Source organism: Macrosteles quadrilineatus, unplaced genomic scaffold (assembly GCF_028750875.1).
Source record: "Macrosteles quadrilineatus isolate MER2022 unplaced genomic scaffold, UCM_ALF_1.0 Scaffold_5__1_contigs__length_97177068, whole genome shotgun sequence".
NCBI lineage: Eukaryota > Metazoa > Arthropoda > Insecta > Hemiptera > Cicadellidae > Macrosteles > Macrosteles quadrilineatus.
In genome coordinates, this window is record NW_026542598.1 from 31,614,120 (window position 1) to 31,635,098 (window position 20,979).

Sequence of the window (20,979 nt, forward strand, 5' to 3'; positions counted from 1 at the left end):
AATACTTTCCGAAATATATTTATTCATAGCGAAGAGAGCATCACTGGTATTTTTACTCTTCCTAAAACCATACTGGCATTCTGATAACAAATTATTATCTTCCAAATAACAGTGCAATTGTATTTTGACACATTTTTCTAAAATCTTAGACATAACATTCAACAGGGATATTGGGCGATAATTGTTTAACTCTTGCTTTGTGCCAGATTTATACAAAGGAACTACTTTCGCTATCTTAAAACGGTCAGGAAATTGTCCAGAGAGAATGCTTAGATTAATTAGGTGTTTGAGTGGAGGTATCAGTGCCGGAATATTATTTTTTAATAAAATCGTCGAAATTCCATCAATACCAGGAGCAGATCCACCACGCAAATCCCCAATACACCACTCAAGTTGGCTGTCGGTGACCGGCTCTAGCCGGAACTCATGTCTGACTCTGAACGCTGAATCGTCAACCAGCGGTGGTCCAGCCATTTGCGGTATGCGTTGGGCAAGATTCCTACCTACATTTGTAAAAAAGTTGTTAAACGAGTTTGCTACTTTTTTTATACCGTCCTTATCAGATTTCTCATAAAAAAGACTTAATGGGAATTTTTCACGAATTTTCTTTATACCACTTATTTCATTTACTATATTCCAAAATTCTTTTGGCCGTCCAGTTGATTCGAGAATTTTGTGTTTGTAATAGGAAATTTTTGCTAACTTGATTTCTCGGTTTAACCAATTACGATAATTACGGTAGTTGACTTTCAAGTTTTCGTCGAAAGGGTGCCTTTTTACACGTTTACTTAATCTATCACGTTCACGTATCCCACGAATTAGGTTGGTTGTAATCCAAGGCTTTAGTTTCTTATGCCTACTGGTTTTATATTTAGACTTCGTCGCTTGGCATTTAAGATGGTCAAAAGTACTAATAAATGCATCGCAGCAGAGATTAACATCCTGCAGAGCCAGAACATGGTCCCATGGCTGACGCTCAATCAGCTCTTGTAGCAATTTCTGGTCTATGTAAGTGATTGTTTCGTTGTCATCTGTTTTTGTGTGTAGATTTTTAGAAGAACAGTATTCAAGTTTAGCAACAATAGCATAGTGGTCTGTAACATCTGTTTTAAGTATGCATGAACTTATTGCGGAATAATCAAAGTGATTTACAAATAAATGGTCAATACAGGTCTCAGATCGTTCAGTTACTCTTGTCGGTTTGTTTATGTAATCGGTAAAGCCAACACTGTAAAGTATGTTTAAGTAATAGTCTTTTTCAAAAACATTTTGACAACTATGTAAAATGTCTATATTGATGTCACCAACATAAAAGTAAGTAGTGTGTTTATTAACATTGCTATAGTAGTTGTTTAGATCAGTTACGAATGAATGATAGTTCATAGATGGACTACGGTATATAGCTACTACACAAAAGTGTCTGTTATCAGTGTAAAAATCTAATTGTAATCCCGTCGCCTCACCCATTGATATCTGTTGTGATGTTACTCCAAGTTCCGTTTTACAATACACAATTACACCGTCGTTTCTGTTCCAATGTATTTCAGTTGAGTACACATCATATCCCTCCAAATCTATCAAATTGTTTCCACATTCCAACCACGCTTCAGTAAGTACAATTAAGTCAAATTTTACTTTCAAGTCTTCAAGAAGAATTAATACATTATCTATATTTTTATTATAACTGCGAATATTGAAATGAATAACTTTTAAAAACCCCTCTGACCAACATAACGGTTTAGGTTTAGTGTTTAAATGCTAATCCTTAAGTTTTATATTTAACCACAGTTAGATTATAAAATAAACTTAACACGCTAATTTTATGTTTGGAACCTGATTGATGTAGGAAAATAACTCTGTATTGTTTAGATCGACAATAAACAAATTTCGTTTCAAGTAAAAAGGTAGAATTATTTTAAGGATGATAACTGTCTGAAGCAAACATAATCTCTGAATGGTAAAAGGGTATTGAACGTATTTTTGTTTTGCCTAGCAAACAAATTTCGAACCCTTGTAAAATGTGCATCGGTCCCCTCTTATATAAATGACTGTCTTAATTAAATATTTTATTGTAATTGTGAATTGTATAAGCTATTAAAAATAAAGTTAATTATTTGACTAAATATTATTATTATTTATGCTTACCATGAGAATGAGATGTATAAAATTACTACTACATAAGCTTTTTAATAATCTTTTTACTAGCTTATATCTGATCATGAATTACTAATTTTATGGTACATACAATTAGGAAGAAGGGATACCCAACTGATTTACCTTAGAAAAGAGTTCCCGTTAGTTGAAAGCACAAAGAAAATTCACAAAACAATTAACTTGACATTTTGTCCCTGCAAGGAATTTATTCAAGTTTATTGTGTTGTGAACATTTTGTGTGCTTTCAACTACCTAGAACTCTTTTATAAAAATTAGTGTATACATTCCTTATTCCTTAATATATTCCAAAACCGAGTGCTATTCCCTCGAAAAAAAAAATTTAATGGAGGTTAAAACGTTTTCAATTTTAACAGAAAATATGTGGGATTTCCTAACAACTTATTTTTGTAACGCTAGGCTTATGCTCTGTAGAAAAACAAGGGCAAAGCTCTTAGTAAACACTATTGTAAAGATCAAAACTTAAAACTTACCCCTTTTGGGAGTGTATGATCCTGGAAGAGGCGGGTCAGTTTCTAGTTCTTGTCTCAGCTTGGCTAACATGGTTTCTAACTTTGGTCCTTGTTCTTCAAGTTGAACGAATACATGGAGGTCTGGCGTTGCTTCTATGACGAACACTTTTTGAGGTTCGACTTTCCTTTCCGTTACCTGTTCCTCTTCGTGCTTTTCTTTTTCCTCTTCTGGGTTATAAGTCTGCCACATCTGCAAACATTTGAGAATTATTGATTTTGAAACTCATTTTTCATATGTTCATATCTAGTGAATTTAAAGTTTTTGTTATAACAAATCAAACTTGAATTGAGGACTACATTCACTTTTACTATTGAGTCCGAGATTGATGCTGTTTGGCCTGGTGTTCTTTTGATCTTTAGTAGTTGCAGTAAATTTGAAGGGTAGAGTTAAAAATTGGTATTTGTATTTGCAAAGAAAATCGATAGAGTGATGGTTCCAAGTATTTTATACAACTATTGTAAAAAATACTTGAGCTGGTCTAAAGGTGAAGCTAAGGGGCTCCACCTTTAGCCACAACCTCCAAGTAAACCCGCTATGTATTTTCTGTAGGTAAGGAACATATATACAGTTCCAGATCCCTTGTTCAAATCTTGCCAATCACCAATCGATGTAATCTGAGTGATAGTGGCACCACCCTCAAGGCCTATCCTGAAGTATAAAACGATTCCGGACTAAAGCCTAGCGTCCTGGAATGTAAAATTGGGGGACAAAAAAAGATAAAGCGATGTTTTGACCATACCTTCAACTTGGCTGCTTTGGCCGCTTCTTCTGCGTTGACCAGCTGTCTGTAGAACTCTGAGCTCTCCGCAGAACTGTGTACTTCTGCTAATCCCTCTTGGACCAACGCCACAGACAGGTTAGTGTTCTCAACCCACAACCATCCGATGAAGTTACCTGCCTTGTCTGTACTCTCCACTGTGATTTCTACCTGTGAACAGTGTGTATATTTTAGTTGGGCTGAAAAAACGTGGAGCAATAATACAAAGCCAAAAACGCAAGCAATAATACAAATGTAGTGGGAAATCTATACAGCAGAACCTATCTCAACAAAAATACTTTTAACAGAAACAACAATAAACTGAAATGGCATAAAAAAAAGACTGAAATGCATAGACAAAGATAGATAACATGGCGTGACCAAACCAAAGAGGGGCACGGGTTTCGGTTATGATTTATAACGTTAATTAGACAGAAACAGAAGCCAGTCAGTCAGTGCCTTCAAAATTGTGGTGTCATTGCAAAAGATTTTATAGTAAGAAAAATCAAACAAGATGGTTTAAAGAAAACAGTAGAGCAGCAATAATATTTTTTACACACGATAGATCTACGTATACATCATTCCTCAACTTTCACAAAAAGTGTTATATTTATAACCAAAACATATACTTAAGTTACAATTTAGTGTTATTCTCATCACTAGGAAGCTAAAAAACTGCTTAACAAGTTCGCTGCTACGGACGTTCCGGAACACCAAACGGGCCACGGCCGTTCATTGTTGTTTAACGTTACCATCGATCAGCCAGCTCGTCACGAGCGTCCTATATTTCTTTGCAGCTCGTGGGGACGTACTTTTCTGACAATAAAAAATATAGTTTCCCAAAATCACCACCAGGGTCGTTTAGAACAGGGCTCTGTCCCACCTCCTTCCTGCTAGATAGCGACACTACTTTACCGACTGCAACCTGGGTAGTGCTGCTATCTATCAGAATCACTTAGTACTATGTCCTAAGCCAGTTTTATTGCAGAACATTGCCATCCAGTATAACTACTTTTGTTTTTACTGTAATTCAGTGTATCGGCAGCAATGTTTACGCAGCGGCGAGCGTTAGTTCAGCTCCTGGCGCCGTCCCGGCATCTAGCGGTCAGCAGCGAACGTGTTAAACTGCAATTTTGATTATGTAAACCATTCTCCCCCCCCCCTTTTATTTTGGTTAACCTAACGCTCCTTGTACAATAAAGGATTTAGGCTGTCAGATGGTTTCCCGGGCGGGTGAAATCATGTGGTGTGCGAGGAGCGAATTGTTTGTTACATCGACAAATGAAGAGATGCCTTAATATATAAAGTGTATAATTTTTTCATAAAATATTTAGAAAACTGTATCTCAAAAACTTATAACAGCTATCTTTGGATGAAAAGAGAACCAATCTGTGATCGATCCCCAATAACTAAGGATTACACCAAAATATTAACTCTTCTCACCTCTCGTTGTAAACAACGCTCCTTGGTGAAGGCTAAAGCTTCCTCTCCAAACGGATCTCCTTCCACCTTCCCTCCAGGAATCTGCCTCGGGGCTTTTTGACAGTTAATGCCTGCAACAGAGGGCAACTGTGCAATTGGTAAGAGCCTTTAAGGGGTTAAGAAGCCAACAAATCCCGAACATCTCTTTGATGTGATAAAATTGCTACTTATTATTAGTTCTTGAGCACAGTAAGGTGTAAGGTGTAATTGTCTACTTATTTAGGAAAATAAACTATACCAACAAACTGACCCATACTTTCTCCCATTTGCTTGTCAACAACCCTTATAATGGTTAGCTATATAATATCAATATAACTAACTCAATAACAAACTTATAATGGGTGGGAGTAACTATTAGATCTTAAGGGGAAAATAACAAAAAATTGCAATAAATTTGGAACCCTAATGTTTACAGCATTGGAGGTTGTTAAATTTTCTTCTGATTCAAAAACACCTTAACACATGCCTACTAGATTTTAATCAATACAGGAAAATCAGGTCCAATGCAGTTCATTTTGATGAAAGTGACAGCAATTGTAGTTGAGCTGCAACCTGATCAGTGTTTACATCTGTATAACAAATCCCTGCTCGAACACCAACCAGGCGAAGGAAGCGCTTTTGAACCATTTTCAAGGAATTTATATGGTCAATTTAGAACGGAGACCATACAGTGAAGCAGTATTCGAGAATTGGTCTCACCAATGATACATACAAGATCTTCCAAGTATTCGTAGAGAAAGCACCACTCCTTGAAATACGGACAATTAAACCCAGTACAGAATTGGCCTTCTTGCATATTCTCTGTCTGTGTTCACCTGGGTCCAAAGTAGGGGTTATGAACACTCCAAGATCTCTAGCCCCATTTACTCTTTTTAGCTGAGTGCCTAGAATTGTGTAGTCGTTGACAAGCAAGTTCAGAGGTCTTCCAAATGACATAGCTACACACTTTCCAGAATTAAGTTCCATCAAGTTATAGGTGCACCACATCGCAACGGCATTAAGAGCTTCTTGGAGTTCATGTTGATGTTGCGGAGAAGACACTTTCTTGTAGATCTTGATATCGTCTGCGAATAAGAGATACTTGCAGCTCAACGAGTTACCAACGTCATTGACAAACATACTGAACAAGAATGGTCCCAAGTGTGAACCCTGTGGCACACCAGAAGTCACCGGAATCATCATCATCTCCAGCAATCTTGGAAACTTAATCGTTGTTAGGGGTCCATCTGCTATTGCGACAAACTCCTGAATACCTGAATATCTCCATTGGTAAAAGAAACAACATCATCATCTCCCGTGATCGTGGCAAAATAGTCTCTTGCGATCAATAAATGTCTCTTAAGAAATTAATTTAATATGCTCCTCTGACTTTTCATTGTTCCGACCATGGTCCCGGTCCCGTAAGTCACGGATTAGCTGGGTTGTACTGTACGCACAAGATTTCTTAAAACCCATTCCATACACCCAAAACTTGTTTTCAATATAGATAAGGAATTTAGTTTCCCACTAAAACCTTACCTGCGAGAAGGAATGTGATTAAGCAGCTTTCCTTGGGAATGAAGAGTCGTAACCTTGAACCGCTTGCTACAAATTCAACTAACGATTCAATGCGGTTTCCCCTTCTTAAATGTGGAAGTAACTGCTTCGCTTTTTGCGCATCCTGAAAACCAACAACAGTCTTAGTGCAAATGCAAATCTGTAATTGTGACTACCACTAAAATGGACTTATTTAAACTTTGTAATCTTAAAGTCAAATTCAAATGGCTCTATCAGCTGACTTAAGTCACTTGATAGCAAAACAAGATTGCCAGTGCTGTGATATTGGAGGAAAAGATTACGGATACAACACGAGTCAGGGACGCGTACCGTGTGCGTTAGGATATCCTTGGTGTAGGTCTCTGTTGTGTACGAATTGTGGTCTTGAACAGTGCATGGCAGCAACTTATTTGTTTTTAAAACATTGTGCTATGTGGCAATCCAGCTCTGGGCAGCAAATAACAAAGAATTATATTGTCAATAAATTGTATGTTGACTCTATAAACTTGGTACAACCAACTATTTTGTTACTATTTCATCCTTCAGGTTTTTTAATTTTACCAATTCAGTCAGTAAACCACAGTTTATTCATGACAGGTGTAACTGATACAGTAGACTCCCTCTTATCCGGACACCTTTTAACTGGACTACACTCGGCGGAAATTACATCTCTTTAACCGGACAATTTTTATCAGCACTTCGGTTTAACCGGACTAGATCGGCAGGAAGTAGGCGGTACTGAAACAACCGTTCTCGTGGGAAAGATTTGAGACCAGTGATCATGTGGTCTAAATACAATGATCTCCTAAATTTAAGTCAAACACGCATTTAAACGCTAAATCTTTACGAGTTTTTGGGGACGTCGGTTTAACTTGAATGAAATGAAATGAAATGAAATATTACTTTATTATCACAAAACATTTCACAGATCCAGCGTTAGCTGGTGAAACAGGTGATATTGTCAGAGATCTTAAACACTAAGTTACATAACAAAACTAAAATCCACATAGCTTAAACTAAAATATATTTACTTATCATTTAAATAATCGGAAATATTATAATAATTTTTCTGTAAAAGGTATCGTTTGAAATCATTTTTAAATACTGGTAATTTCTTTGAAATTAGTGGGTAGACTGTTGTAAAGCCTTAATCCCATGTAATAAGGAGATCTTTCATATAAACAAAGGCGATGTCTTGGATATTGAAAATTTTTTGAGCGTGTAAGATATGGATGACTGATTTGTTTATCATTGTACATTTGATAATTAATTTTAAAATTCACCATCATTTTAATATATATAAAGTGAAGGCAAAGTTAATATCTCATATTTAGCAAATAAAGCTCTGCATGAGGTTCTTTTAGGCATAAATGATAAAATCCTTATACATTTCTTCTGAATTTTGAAAACTGCTTTAGAATAAGAAGTTGCTCCCCATAATTCAATCCCGTATTGCAAGACAGAAAAGAACATTGCATAGTTTTGTGAGTTTAGTTTTTAAATCTATTACATTTCTCAAAACATACATTTGAAAGCAAGCCGTATTTAATTTACCAACTACCATTTTTATGTGTGTTTTCCATGTTAAATTCTTATCGATATCTAAACCCAAAAATTTTGCATTTTCAGTAAAGGATATAATATTATTATCATAAGATAATTCAACAGTGGAGTTTTGCCTATTCTGAATTGTTTGAAATAACATCACCTGTGTTTTAGAATTATTAAGTTTTAGCCCGTTGGCTGTAAACCAATTAGATAAATTAAGAATAGAAAGACTGATTTCTTGTTTAAGATTTTGCAAATTATTTGATTTAACTATTGCTGTAGTGTCATCAGCATATAAGATAAGGTTAGACGATACATTTCGAGGTAAGTCATTTATAAATATTAAAAATAGCAAGGGGCCTAGTATTGACCCTTGCGGAACCCCACATTTAGTGTTAACCCATTGGAGACTGAGTATTTTATTCCCTGACAATACCTGAAGAACCCTATTAAAATGGGCCAATTTACAGATGTTTACTAAAATAACTGTACAAAATTGAATTTTTGACCTAAATACATAAAACCTATGTTTTTATTTATCTAAATTAAATTTCCTCTCATGTCATATGGTTTTAAACTTTAAAAAATGATTTAAAAAAATATTTTTTGTAAATAAAAATATATTTTTAAAATTTTTTTTAATTTTTCAAAAGCAAGCATAAATAAATTTTATTTTTTTGAGCCTATTAGTTATACAATTGATATATTTGTGTGCAGAATTTATTTCCTTACGTGGAAATGTCAAGATTATTTCTGTAGGACTTATACTTTTTTTTATATATTTATTATCGTAAAACAATGCATTCATCGAAAAACCGACATATTTGCCAACATTTTCAAATAGCCTACTAAGAAGAATTATAGATCCAGAGGTACTTTATTTTATTGATTATCCTTGGAGAAACATATACATAGAGGAAGTAAAACAATGGAAACAAAAAACATGACTACTCACCATAATATTGTTATTTAGCCTCGGAGCTAAGGGATGTCGGGATGTCCATGATATAGGCCTACACATTTTTCAATAACACACAAGTTTTGTTTGCACTTTGTAACTAAAACTGGTCAAAACTAAAAACTAATACTAAGCTGTACACTATTTACAATGATCTTGATTTTCTGGATATTCTAGTAGTTGGTCTTGGTGTGGTATGCCTCGTAACATTCCTCTAGATGGAGTGGCACAACGCATTTTTTACAGAGCCATCTCGTTTCGGAGCGAATTTTGTTTTTATAACACACCTTGCAGTTTCTTGTTGGTAACTGTTTTTTCTCTGTAGGAGGGATTAGCATGGGGAAATGTCCCCATGTTTTACTCTGCAACCGCATTGGATTGTCCTTTGAAGGCCGACCAGGAGATAAACGAGTAGGCAGTTGAACGCGTTCAAGGATCTGCTCCACCAAATCAATCCTATAATCTCTGTAGTGTATTTTTTTTACCTTTAATTTTTCTCCATATGCAGAAAGAGTTAAAAATTACCATGTCCATCAGATAAAAAAACAGTTTTTTGTATGATTTTATAGTTCTTCTCATGATGGGATGGCTGGCCAACATCTGGTCCTGTACATCTACACCAAGCATACCCTTATTGTATTCTATCACACTTTTGGGCTTTATCACTTCCGACACTATACCTTTCCTTTGAATCACTTTATCTACAGTCATTTCAGTTCCTGCATGTATTGTTGAAAGAACATGTACATCTTTCCCATCCTTCCATTTCACAGCTAGGATGCCATCCTTGCTTCGACGAATCGCTTGCCCTATTTCCAAATTTGCAGAATCAAATTCTTCTGGCATGTTAATTCTTTCTAGATTTACGGTGCCTACAACATGTGTTTTTCTCTCTAACAACCGCTTACATAACCCAGGAGAACTGTACCAGTTATCGATATACAAAATATGGCCTAAATCAAGTACTGAATCAGCTAATTGCATAGCTACAGCTTCACTAGCTGGGATGTTAGGAGCCTTATCATCTCCTGTATATATCTTGAAATCACCACAATAACCACTAGCACTTTCACAAAGTTTATAAATTTTTATGCCAAAACGGGCCCTTTTTTTGGGATTGAACTGAACGTATGATAACCGTGCCCTTAGCTTAACAAGACTTTTATCGATCGCTAGATTCTGATTCATAGTGTAGGTGTGCATAAACTTTGTTTGCATGTAGGATATAACAGGCCTCAGCTTCTTAAGCTTGTCTCCTTGCTCAGCAAACTCTTCATCTGCGAAATGAAGGTATCTTGAAATAAGTTTGAAGCGCTGGTATGTCATTACCTCAGCGTATATGGGTGTTTCAAGTATTTTTCTGGATGTCCAGTACATTTTTATGGTGGGTTTTCTCACTTGACCCATCAAAATATATAAGGCAAAATAGGCCTTTAGCTCAGGGATGGTTAGCGGTTGCCACTTATCGTCATCAAATTTTTTCTTCGGTTAGGTTTGGCCAGTTGTGTCGCGGCATAGTCATTAGTTTCCTGGCAAACCATGGCAAAAAATTCTTCTCCCAGAAATGCCTCCAGACACTGGAAAGCACTAGGATTGTCTCCAAGTTTTCTGGCTGTAGCAGGATTCAGTCCAGAGACATCAACATAGGGGATTTCTTTTGGTACGTTATCCTCGTCAGCCCATACCCAAGCATCTGGCCTCTTCTTCCTTTTTCGTTTTCGTTTCCCAACTTGTTCACGATCTACATCCCTTTCACCTCTTACTCTTCCCCCTCTGCCCCGACCTCTTACATTTTGTCTTCCACCCCTAACCCTAGGCCCATCCCCTTGTCCTTGTTGATTATGTTCTTCCCTCCCTCTACCCCGACCTCTTACATTTTTTCTTCCTCTACCCCTAACCCTTAGCCTATCACCTTGGCCACGCTCTCCTTCGCCACCTAGGCCTACTTCAATATCCATAGGCTGAGACAAGTCCTCCGTTACACCTAGACCTAACATAGGCTGAGGGAGTTCATTTTCCTCAGTTACCGGTAGGCCTATTTCTAGGCCTAACATAGGCTGAGGCAAATCATTCTCTTCAGTTACATCTAGGCCTAAATCATCAATAAATGAAACACTGCCATTGCATCCTACCTCCTCTAAGCTTACACTCTCATTGTCAATGTCACTACGGAAGTCCTCAAGTGCAACATTTACAAGTTCGTCGCCACTTTCACTTTCATTATCCGAGTCTATCTCTGATTCACTATTCTCATCCAACAAACGATCTATTTCGCTTGAAAATATTTCATCAAAGCGATTTGACATGATAAAAATAACCACATAAACATTCACTACTGAAACACGCACTAAAACAATAACAACTAAAAAGCAGACGGCAACTGTAGCGATCGCGAAACGAAAACTTTGATCAGATGTTTTACTTCCTTACAAAGAGTAAACCATATAAAACCAGACACTAGAATAAAGCTAAGCTTCTGTTGTTTCCGTAAATACTAATTTCAATCCAGTTCAGTACAACTGGAGCGTATTCAGAGCGTTTTTCTGAACGTCTGCACCATCACGAGCCAGGCTCGTGATAGAGCCTTTAGGCCACATAACCCCATCACGAGTCTTATTCGTGAAAAGTCTCCAAAGGGTTAAGCCACTGTGAAATACATTTTAGCGAATTTCCCATATAGGGAATAAGCTATTACCGTAGTACTCATGGTAAGACCTGGACGCGGGACCGATTTTTTTTTTCATTTCGAGGTCCCTAAAGGCCAAAAACACCATCCGTTCAAATTCATATATATATATATATATTTATATATTTATATATATATATGTGTCCGTTAGCACGATAACTCGAGCAAAAATGATCCGATTTTGATGAAATTTGGTACAAACGTGTAAACCTACGTTTATTCGAACGAGTTCGCGATCCAGCATGATCGGACCATGGGAACGGGGGTTTACGGGGGGTTTTATGGGGTAAAAATAGGTTTTTCACATTTTTGACCCAAAAAACATAAAATTTAGCAATTTATTTCCAAACCATTTTGTAGAGCTTAAAAAAACAAATAATTTAGTATATTGAAGCGTTATTATGCGCCTAATGGTTACGGAGAAAATTCCAAAAAATTGTAAATTTAAAATTCCCATGTTATTCTTATGGAGAATAGGTAAACTGTTGTAGTTTGCTTGTTTATGAACATATTTTGATCAAATTTGGAAAATGTTTTTATTTCTTACTAACTATTAACATAAAAAAAACAGTTTTACCTCCCTGATGCAGCAAACCTAAGTACTTGTTAAACTTATTCTATTTAAATCGGGAATAAATGTTATATTTTTAAGTAGACATTTCAGTGTAAATCAAATCAGTCAAATGGAAATTCGCTTAGTCTGAAGGTTTGCTGCGGCGGGGGTATTTTACCTTTTTTTACGATTATTGTTCTTTGATGTCTATTAGTCAAATATGAATGCATCCAAGACAAAGCCATATCAGAAAATTCATAATATTTAAGTTTACTCATTAATATATTGTTATTTACACAATCAAATGCCTTGGATAGATCACAGAACACCGCAGCTGTGCTCTGAGACCCATCCAAGCCATCAGAAACCTGATTTATGAAATCTGAGACAGCAGATATAGTGTTTTTCCCAGATCTAAAACCATATTGTTTATTGGTAAATAAATCATTATTTTCGAAATATGAATAGATTTGGTTGTAAGCAATTTTTTCAAAGATTTTAGACAAAGATGGGAGTATTGAAATAGGACGATAGTTATCAGGGTCCATTACTGAGCCTTTTTTGAAAAGTGGTTTCAGCTCAGCATTTTTTAATTGATAGGGAAAAATTCCTTCATCAAAACATTGATTGATTACTAGACACAGAGGCAATATGGTTTATGACATTTTTAATTAATTCAATAGGAATTTCATCCCATCCAGAAGATTTTTTATTTTTTAAATTTCTAACGGTTTTTTTTAGTTTCTAAAATCGATACATGTCTGAACTGAAATTTCATTCTTATATTATTAGGCCTACTAGTATTATTAATCAAATTAGTTGCAGTGTGTAAGCAAAGCATACAACTTATATTTTTGTAAATGTTACAAAATTTATCATTGAGAAAATTTACCACATTTTGTCCATCTTTTAATTGCTTGTCTCCGACACACAAATCAGGGAAATCCAAATGCAGTAGACCCCCTCTTAACCGACCTCGTATTAACCGATAATCGGATTATCCGCCTTCGATCGTAAAATAATACAGTCTGTTTTAACCGACCTTGCTTTAAGAGCAGCTCGGTTTAACCGCCGCTTTCTAGGAATCTCGGCATTTCCGCTCCCACGCTGGGCGATGAGAACTGAACCATACGCTTATCTCCACAGGATATGACTAACAATAAGTTATTTTGTGTTGATCACAAAAAATATAGCATAGCCTATTGTCAGTTTGTCATCATCGTTCGTAGCTCGGTTCGTAGCTCGGTTCGTAGCTCGAGCACATCTGATCAGATATGTTATCTGTGCGGCAAATTTATAACATCATAAAGTGCATTACGATTTTCAGAACTGATTATCTTATCGCTGGAGTAAACAAACAACGCAACTTGTAGGGAGGGCAGGGAAGGAGTGTTAACAACTCCAAGGTCAAGATAGTTTTTGTGCCTCGAACCTCCAGTGAGTGGCCATAAATAAACGTCCTGTCTTGTAACAAAATGGTCGCTTGTATCTTTAATGACGACAAAAGGTTCTGTACTGTATTACGATGCATTTGGAAAGCATTAATTAATACACTACAGTAGTAAAGTTATTAAAATAGGAATTTTATTGACTCTTGCCTAGTATTATAATATATTCACTGAAAGTAGGCCTATTTGACTTAACCGTGTTTTGTGTTTATTTGTGAAATTTCTATCAATATGAAAAAGGAGATAAGAGTAGTTTATTTTATAAATAATGCAAGTATGACTTCAAAATAATGATTATATAATTCTAAATGAATAGCACTTCATTATGTTATGATTTTAGGGATTGCCCGTTTTATCCGACCTTTTGAATTATCCGACCTAGGTCCGGTCCCATTAGGGTCGGTTAAGAGAAGGTCTACTGTGATTGGAATTCAGGACTCCAAGTTCAGACTTCACAACATTCCACACCGCTTTGCTCTTATTATCTGAAGATGATATAACTTTACAATTAAACATTTTCCTAGCCTTATCGCAAACAGCTTTAAATATTTTTCTATAGTTTTTGTAATACTTTTTAAAATTAACATCTTGAACCGTTTTGGCAATAGTGCTTAGCTCTCTTTTTCTCTGACTTGATATTTTAATACCTTTAGTCACCCAGCTTTTCCTATATTTATTTTTGGGTGGTTTGTTAGTGTAAAATTTAAGAGGGAAACATTTATCAAAATTTACTAATAACTGATTGAAAAAATGGTTAAAATTAGTTTGAGCATCTTGTTGAGGCAATGTATTCCAATTAACTCCTGATATGTGTTGATAAAAAAGCGCTTTATTTTGTTTTGAAAATAATCTTTTTTTGTACTGTATTTTTTTGCAAAGTGCAGTATTTCTTGAAATTTCAATAAAAAGTGCCCTGTGATCCGAAACACCTAGTTCAAGGTTCATTTTAGATCTTATATTCTGGTTAAAAACGAAGTTGTCATTAGTTAAAATATTGTCAATGCATGAGCTTGTATAGTTATTCTAGTTGGAGAACGAAAATTAATTGTAAAACCGTACATGCTGATTAAATTTAAAAACCTAGGTTTTTTTTTTAACACCTAGGATAATTTGAACACCGTTATACAGACTGGACTCGGTCCCGTGGAGTCCGAATAAGAGGGAGTCTGCTGTAAAGAGGTAATTAAATATAATTTTGGCACACATTATCAAAGATACACTAATTGGGTGCAGCTCTTGCAATGTTTGTAGGGTTTTTTTATTCAGAGTAATTATAAGTGTTGTAAGTTGGAAGAAGATCGGACAGTACCAAGGTCGATCCACCAAGCATTTCTGGGAATTATTCCATCCCTCTTGGTAACAGAAACATAATCACAGTCTTCCTCGATCGCGGCAAAATCATTAACATATCCCGTGCCTGTGTGGAAATCATCAACGTCCAGGAATTTTCAATTTACCAGTTAATTGAAAATTCCTGGTAGAAATATAAAACTCAAGCATAATTCCCGGATTTTCCCAAAAAATTACGCATAATTCCTGGTAGGTGTGTGCGAAACAGCAACAAATTTTCGATTCAAAGCAACGATTTGACTCAAAAGATATCTGATTCGAATTGATGCAACTCGCAATACAGCATTTTCTATTACCAAACTGCGTAAAGGTAAACAATTTTAAAAGTTTAAATGTGGTTTTAAGGGTACAGTAATCCCTCGATAACTCAAAATTATCAGAAACTATTGATCGATCATACTCACTCCAGAGTAATCGTTTATCCGGTGGCTAGGTGTGTCTTTCTTGGCGTGCAGTCCTTTGCCACTCTTCTGTGCCTTCATCTCAGCGGCCAACAGAGCGTCGTAGTGTGAGGATCGTTGGTCGTCATCTTGTCTATACTTCACAACTGTTGCCAACCCCTTGGACACCATTGCCTCTGCAACGTTCCTGTCACAACATGCTTCTATTATGCTACGTTCCTGTCACAACACACTTCAGTTATGCTATGCTCCTGTCATAACATGCTTCAATCAACCTTACAGAAATACAATGTCCTGCGAGTGTGTAAAATGATATTTTGTATTATTAAAATTACAGATATCGATATTTTTCAAATTTTTTAAAGCAAGCATATTTCTTCCCAGCTTAAAACAGCCATGGTTGATTGCTATCAGTGACAGGGAAAATCCAAATATTTTCCACATTTTAAAGTGTTTGTATTTATTCATTGTCGAGAAACAGCCTCAACCCTACTTTATCCCGGTTAATCGGGGGTAGGAGTATAAACTTGTATATAAAATTAAAATTGCGTCGCAGTGATCCAAGTAACAGGATGTTCAAAAACGAATTGACTTTTATTTGAACTTGGTAGTTCTTTTCTGCTTTATTTTAGTCTTGTTCTACATGAGTCAAAAAGCAGAAGCAAGCGAACAACCAATAAAGAACCAAACGAGAACTCAGTATTATTGCATCAGACATCTTCCTCTTCAAGTTTACAAATATTTTAGGCTATGTAAAAGTAAAACTCGAGAAAGAAAATAATGAATACAAGGTTTAAATGAAATGTTTGATATTACTTTGATGGTTAATATTTAGCTCAACTGCACTCTTTTCATGTCTATGTGTCGATAGTAAATTAAAATAACCATCTTGTTTCTGATTCATCCGAATGCAATTTCGTATATTACGTAGTATCAAGCCGAAGCACATATGAATGTTTTGATATTTGTCATACATAGATGATTACTCCTCAGCCGCTGTAGCGTCCATGCTATAACGTCGATGGAAACAAAATGTTGACAAATTACGTCCTTGGAAAGTGGAAACTAATGATGATTATTAACTTTTGAAGGTTTTTACTAAAAATGTCACAATATACGGTCTATCCAATAAAGTCAGATATTTAACGGATAGTGTCGGATATCAAATTTGTGCTCGGTTCGAATATGGATATATCCTAACCCAACCGAATCTGAACAAAACTTTCGGATATACGCACACCTCTAACCTGTATATTCCATCCTCCATTTGATGTAATTAAAGATTCATATGTACAAGTAGCAATCTAAAACACATCTTTCAAACCTACAGGCCAGCCAAAGTCACTGTGCAGCAAGTTTTCTCTTGGAAGTTGTCTCTCGGAGGTTGTTTGTAGTCCACAACCACGTTGACTTTCTTTCCTATCAGTTTCTTACGAAGGAACTCTCGTGCCTCGTACATCCATGGGATGTCGTAAAGAGGCCGGAAGTTCTTGGATCGAGGTGCCAAAGGTTGTGATCCATCTCCAGTAGGTGCTGGCCCGCTGAAATAAAAAAGCTTTGTTTATTAAAAAATAACATAGTCAAATGTGCCATATTATAGTTTCTTCCTTGGTTTTTGTCCCTGAGAGAGTTGATGTGTCATAAAAGATGCACATTTTTCACAACCATAACCTTACAAAAAGTTCTATCAGTTTGAATAGGTAAAATAGTTGGCGTTTTCGACAGAAATTAGTAATTTACAACGGCACACTTTGTTGCTGGCTCAATTGAACCGTGTCTAGTTTCATCTTAAAACTGGTGTCAAGTTTAACATGGAAATGTTATGTCAGTTTTCAGTTTTCATTCATAGTCAAAGGTTAAAGTAAATCATTTAAATTTAAGAGTAATGTGTTTGCCTGTGTCTTAGTTTGAAGATTTATACAGGTTTTCCTGCAGACCTTTACCTCGGATCTCTTGGAGGTCTGATGCTTGCCAGGAAAACTTTCTTGATCTGACCGCTTGGCAGTTTAATCATGAGAGCATCACCGTTGACAACTTCCATCACAGTACCAGTAAATTCTTTTTCTTTGCCTGATAGCTAAACACAGAATAAAAATATCCCTTATAAAAATATTTTACTATGTAAATAAAAAAGTTATAAATAAGTTATGGTTTTTATGTGAGAGATATTTAAAACTTGGACAAGTATTCCTTGGAACAGGTTGAACTGAATAAATCTGCACTAATATACAGTCTAAAATAAAGTTCCTGCATGGATGAGATTGTCACTTAGGCTAAGTTTGAGTTGTTGTACAACCTGACACTATTCAATGTATATACAGGGTGGCGCAAAAAGGACAGTCGAATTTGAACTGCGTGGCACTAGTAGTTACGGGAGGGTCGGGTCCACTGCCAGTCGTCTAATCCAATTTGCAGCGTAGGGGTGCTGCGGTCGGTCAAGCACCGCGTTTTTTATGTGGAAAAGTTTTTTTTCTTTTTCTTTTTTTTCAGAAACAGTGAATCTTTTATTACTGCGGAACAGCTGTTTCTACAACAATTTGGTGTAGCCCATAAAGGTACTGGTTCCTGATCGCAGATCATATCACGTCAGCATTTCGGACAACAGGGTCCGTCATGAGTGGTAAACCTACTGAACGGCAGTTACTCCACAAAAATAGAGACCGTAAGAGCGTCAGCGCTTCAAAGTCAGCTACATTCTTTTTATGGATTTTTTATATATATATTTTTTTTATTTGTATAGTTTGAATGACATAGCTTACTAGCAACCTTGTAACTTAGAAGGTTAATTTTTGTAATGGGGCATTTGAAAGTGTCCAGAAACGTAATTCAGTTAAATTTATGTGTCAAATCATTTCCGTTAAAATGTTCATTTCAAAACTGATCATACTTTTTGCGCCACCCTGTATATATATTGTGCAAAATAATGACTAAAGAAGTTTGAATTGAATTGAATAATTAGTGATACAGATTGCTTTCTGAGCAGTGAAAAACAATTACTTATATTTTCTATTTTTCAAGTACATATTGTTTAAGGCATGTACTGAGACCATTTCCAAGCCATACAAGTTATTTATTTAAGCTTGTCTAAAACGTTTCAACTGAACTTAGCTGAACTTTCTCAATTGAGAGTTGATCTTATAGTTTGAAGGTCTAAATCCATCAGTGTGAACTAATCTAAAGTTTCCGTATAAATCTTATCAAGGTTTGTATTTATCCACAACAAAACTATCTGTAGTTGTAAAATCAATAGAATAGAAATGTACTAAGCTTTTAACAATATGATGCTGAGCATAAAAATTATGAAATGGGCAAGCAATCAACTGTAATTTCCAGCAATAGGCTTACAGCCTCTTCTAATATATGATTGAAAATAAATATTTTTCACCTTACAAGTCGTACATGAATGTAGTTCACGATTTGAGTTGCCTTATTTGACACCTAGAAGCATCGGTCCACCCGACTAACAAATCACATGTATGTGTACAAATAAGTCAATATACCACATCATAAACATTTTTCAGGACACAATCTGGAAAATTTGTATTGATAATTTACTCCATTGACAAGTGTGAATAGAAAAATGCAGTACTGCTTCGATTAGAAAATTCTCTATATCGAATAGTTGCATCAAATAAAAAATTTTTTCTGTTTCGCATACCTCTAGTTTTTGCTTACCTGCGGAGTGGATGACTGGTAGTCCTTCCAAAGTCTTAATCTCTTCTCCTTAGCCTCTCTCTCTGCCGCTCTCAGTTTGTCTGCTCCGCTTTTCATGAAGGCGATGGACCAGTCCACGCACTTGGCGAACCCTTCCTTCAGCAACAGCTCTGCAATGTTGCCTCTCTGGATAAACAAACACATTGATACAATCTCTGACTATGGAGGAAACTAATGATATCAGAAATTTGACACATTTCTTTTTCCCGTTTGCTTGTAATTACAATCCTTATCAGGGTTAAGCTGTAGAATATGAAAACATGTGATAAATTTTGAACTGTAATTTTCACGGCAATGGGAGTTGTACTATTTTGTTTAGAATCAAAAGGACAATAACATACTAAATTTCAATCAAAATCGTAATAGCCGTTTTGGTGAAATACCAAATTATCTATTTGAAAATCACCATTAATTTAAACTAGGCTCTACTAAACCAAATCATATTTTAGAAAATTACAAAACACTAACAGGATGAATGATGGTGCCAACGAAGTTGTTATTGTTGACAGAGTCCAAGACCACCTCAACCTCTCTCTGTAGTAACCGGGACTCAACGTAGTAGCGAGCCTCTTCGGCGTACTCAACCTTGATGGATGGGTCAGGTCTACCCTCGGAATCCAACTTGAATCCGTTACACTAGGCAAAAAAATCACTACAATGAATCAATGAAAGAGTGCTTAAGTGAGTACAATATGACATTTTTAGCACTACATACTGAACAATGATCATTAAGACAGTCTGTTGTGGCTGGTGTACCTGGTCAGCACTTAAACAGCAATAACTAAATTAATAATAATGTAAAATGTTAAAACAAATTAAGGAACTAAAACGATGCATTTTTTTGTACAAAGGAGATTTTTTTACCTTTAAAACATTGTAGCGATATTCACATACTGTTGAATAAGTGAATATCACTACAATGTTTTAGAGATTAAAAAAAAATGTACAATAGATGTAATAGGTACAATATGCTCTCTCTCTTTCAGATGTGTTTGGTTCAAAGACTGTTCAGAGTTCAGAGGCACTTAAAACCTCTCACACACTTATTTCATTGATAGTCACACTAACAACAGTTGCAACCTTAGTTAGCGTTTTTCAGTATGTAGGTACACATATTAATTATTGTAACACATTAACTTCCCCTGCAATTAACCACATGTTGTAATCTTGAATTGTGTAATGTTAAACTGTGGTTTACTGAGTTTGCACATTTATTCCATGATTCACCGATTATAGTCAGTGTTTTAGATGGTCAAAAAACCAATTTCAATTTCTATCAAATAACTTTGGTTAAAAGGTAATTTTAGTATAATTAATTTGAAGTGGAATTGTATTATGTTTTGCTTGTCTGTAAGTAACTGTCAAATCAATAATAATAGCTTTTTGGGTTTCATTGTCTTAACTTAACTTTACTACAAACCCTTTACAATTTAAGTTACTAAATAAGATTTAAAAATAAATATTCTGAGAATTTGCCAACTTACAACAAATAGGCCTAAGTTGTAACTCTTATTATTGTAATAATACTCAATAGCAATGCCAAGACAAAAGCAACAATTGTTTCAACACATCTGAGCTCTTAATGTTTTGTTTATAGCTGAGAACATCTTTCACAGCAGACATCACAGCTGTTTACGAAACAACAGATGTAAGCGAATTGGCTGCTGTGACACCAGATCACTTCTGATTGCAAACAAACAGTTTGTAAACCACGAGTATGAATCCATTGATGTCAATGGCATGACACAAGCTAAATGGATATAATGAGATTTGGTAATGATATGAAACGTTAGTTTCCATCAAAGTACTCAACAAATCGTACTTAGAGCGTATGGCAGGCCCGTCTTAAGTTTTGGCGCTT

General features: G+C 35.6%; 1 protein-coding gene across 1 annotated transcript in view; it reads right to left on the reverse strand.

The window, feature by feature from the left end:
• Positions 1-20,979, reverse strand: part of LOC128994563 (staphylococcal nuclease domain-containing protein 1-like) — a 35,079-nt gene that overhangs the window by 3,947 nt on the left and 10,153 nt on the right. Inside the window, exons 6-14 of the mRNA XM_054419206.1 lie at positions 19,587-19,754; positions 19,080-19,244; positions 17,348-17,481; positions 16,733-16,945; positions 15,408-15,591; positions 6,443-6,584; positions 4,886-4,995; positions 3,425-3,613; positions 2,646-2,874 (exon numbers count right to left, since the gene is read on the reverse strand). Of these exons, the coding sequence (XP_054275181.1) occupies positions 2,646-2,874; positions 3,425-3,613; positions 4,886-4,995; positions 6,443-6,584; positions 15,408-15,591; positions 16,733-16,945; positions 17,348-17,481; positions 19,080-19,244; positions 19,587-19,754 (1,534 nt within the window). The remainder of the gene's footprint in view (positions 1-2,645; positions 2,875-3,424; positions 3,614-4,885; positions 4,996-6,442; positions 6,585-15,407; positions 15,592-16,732; positions 16,946-17,347; positions 17,482-19,079; positions 19,245-19,586; positions 19,755-20,979) is intronic.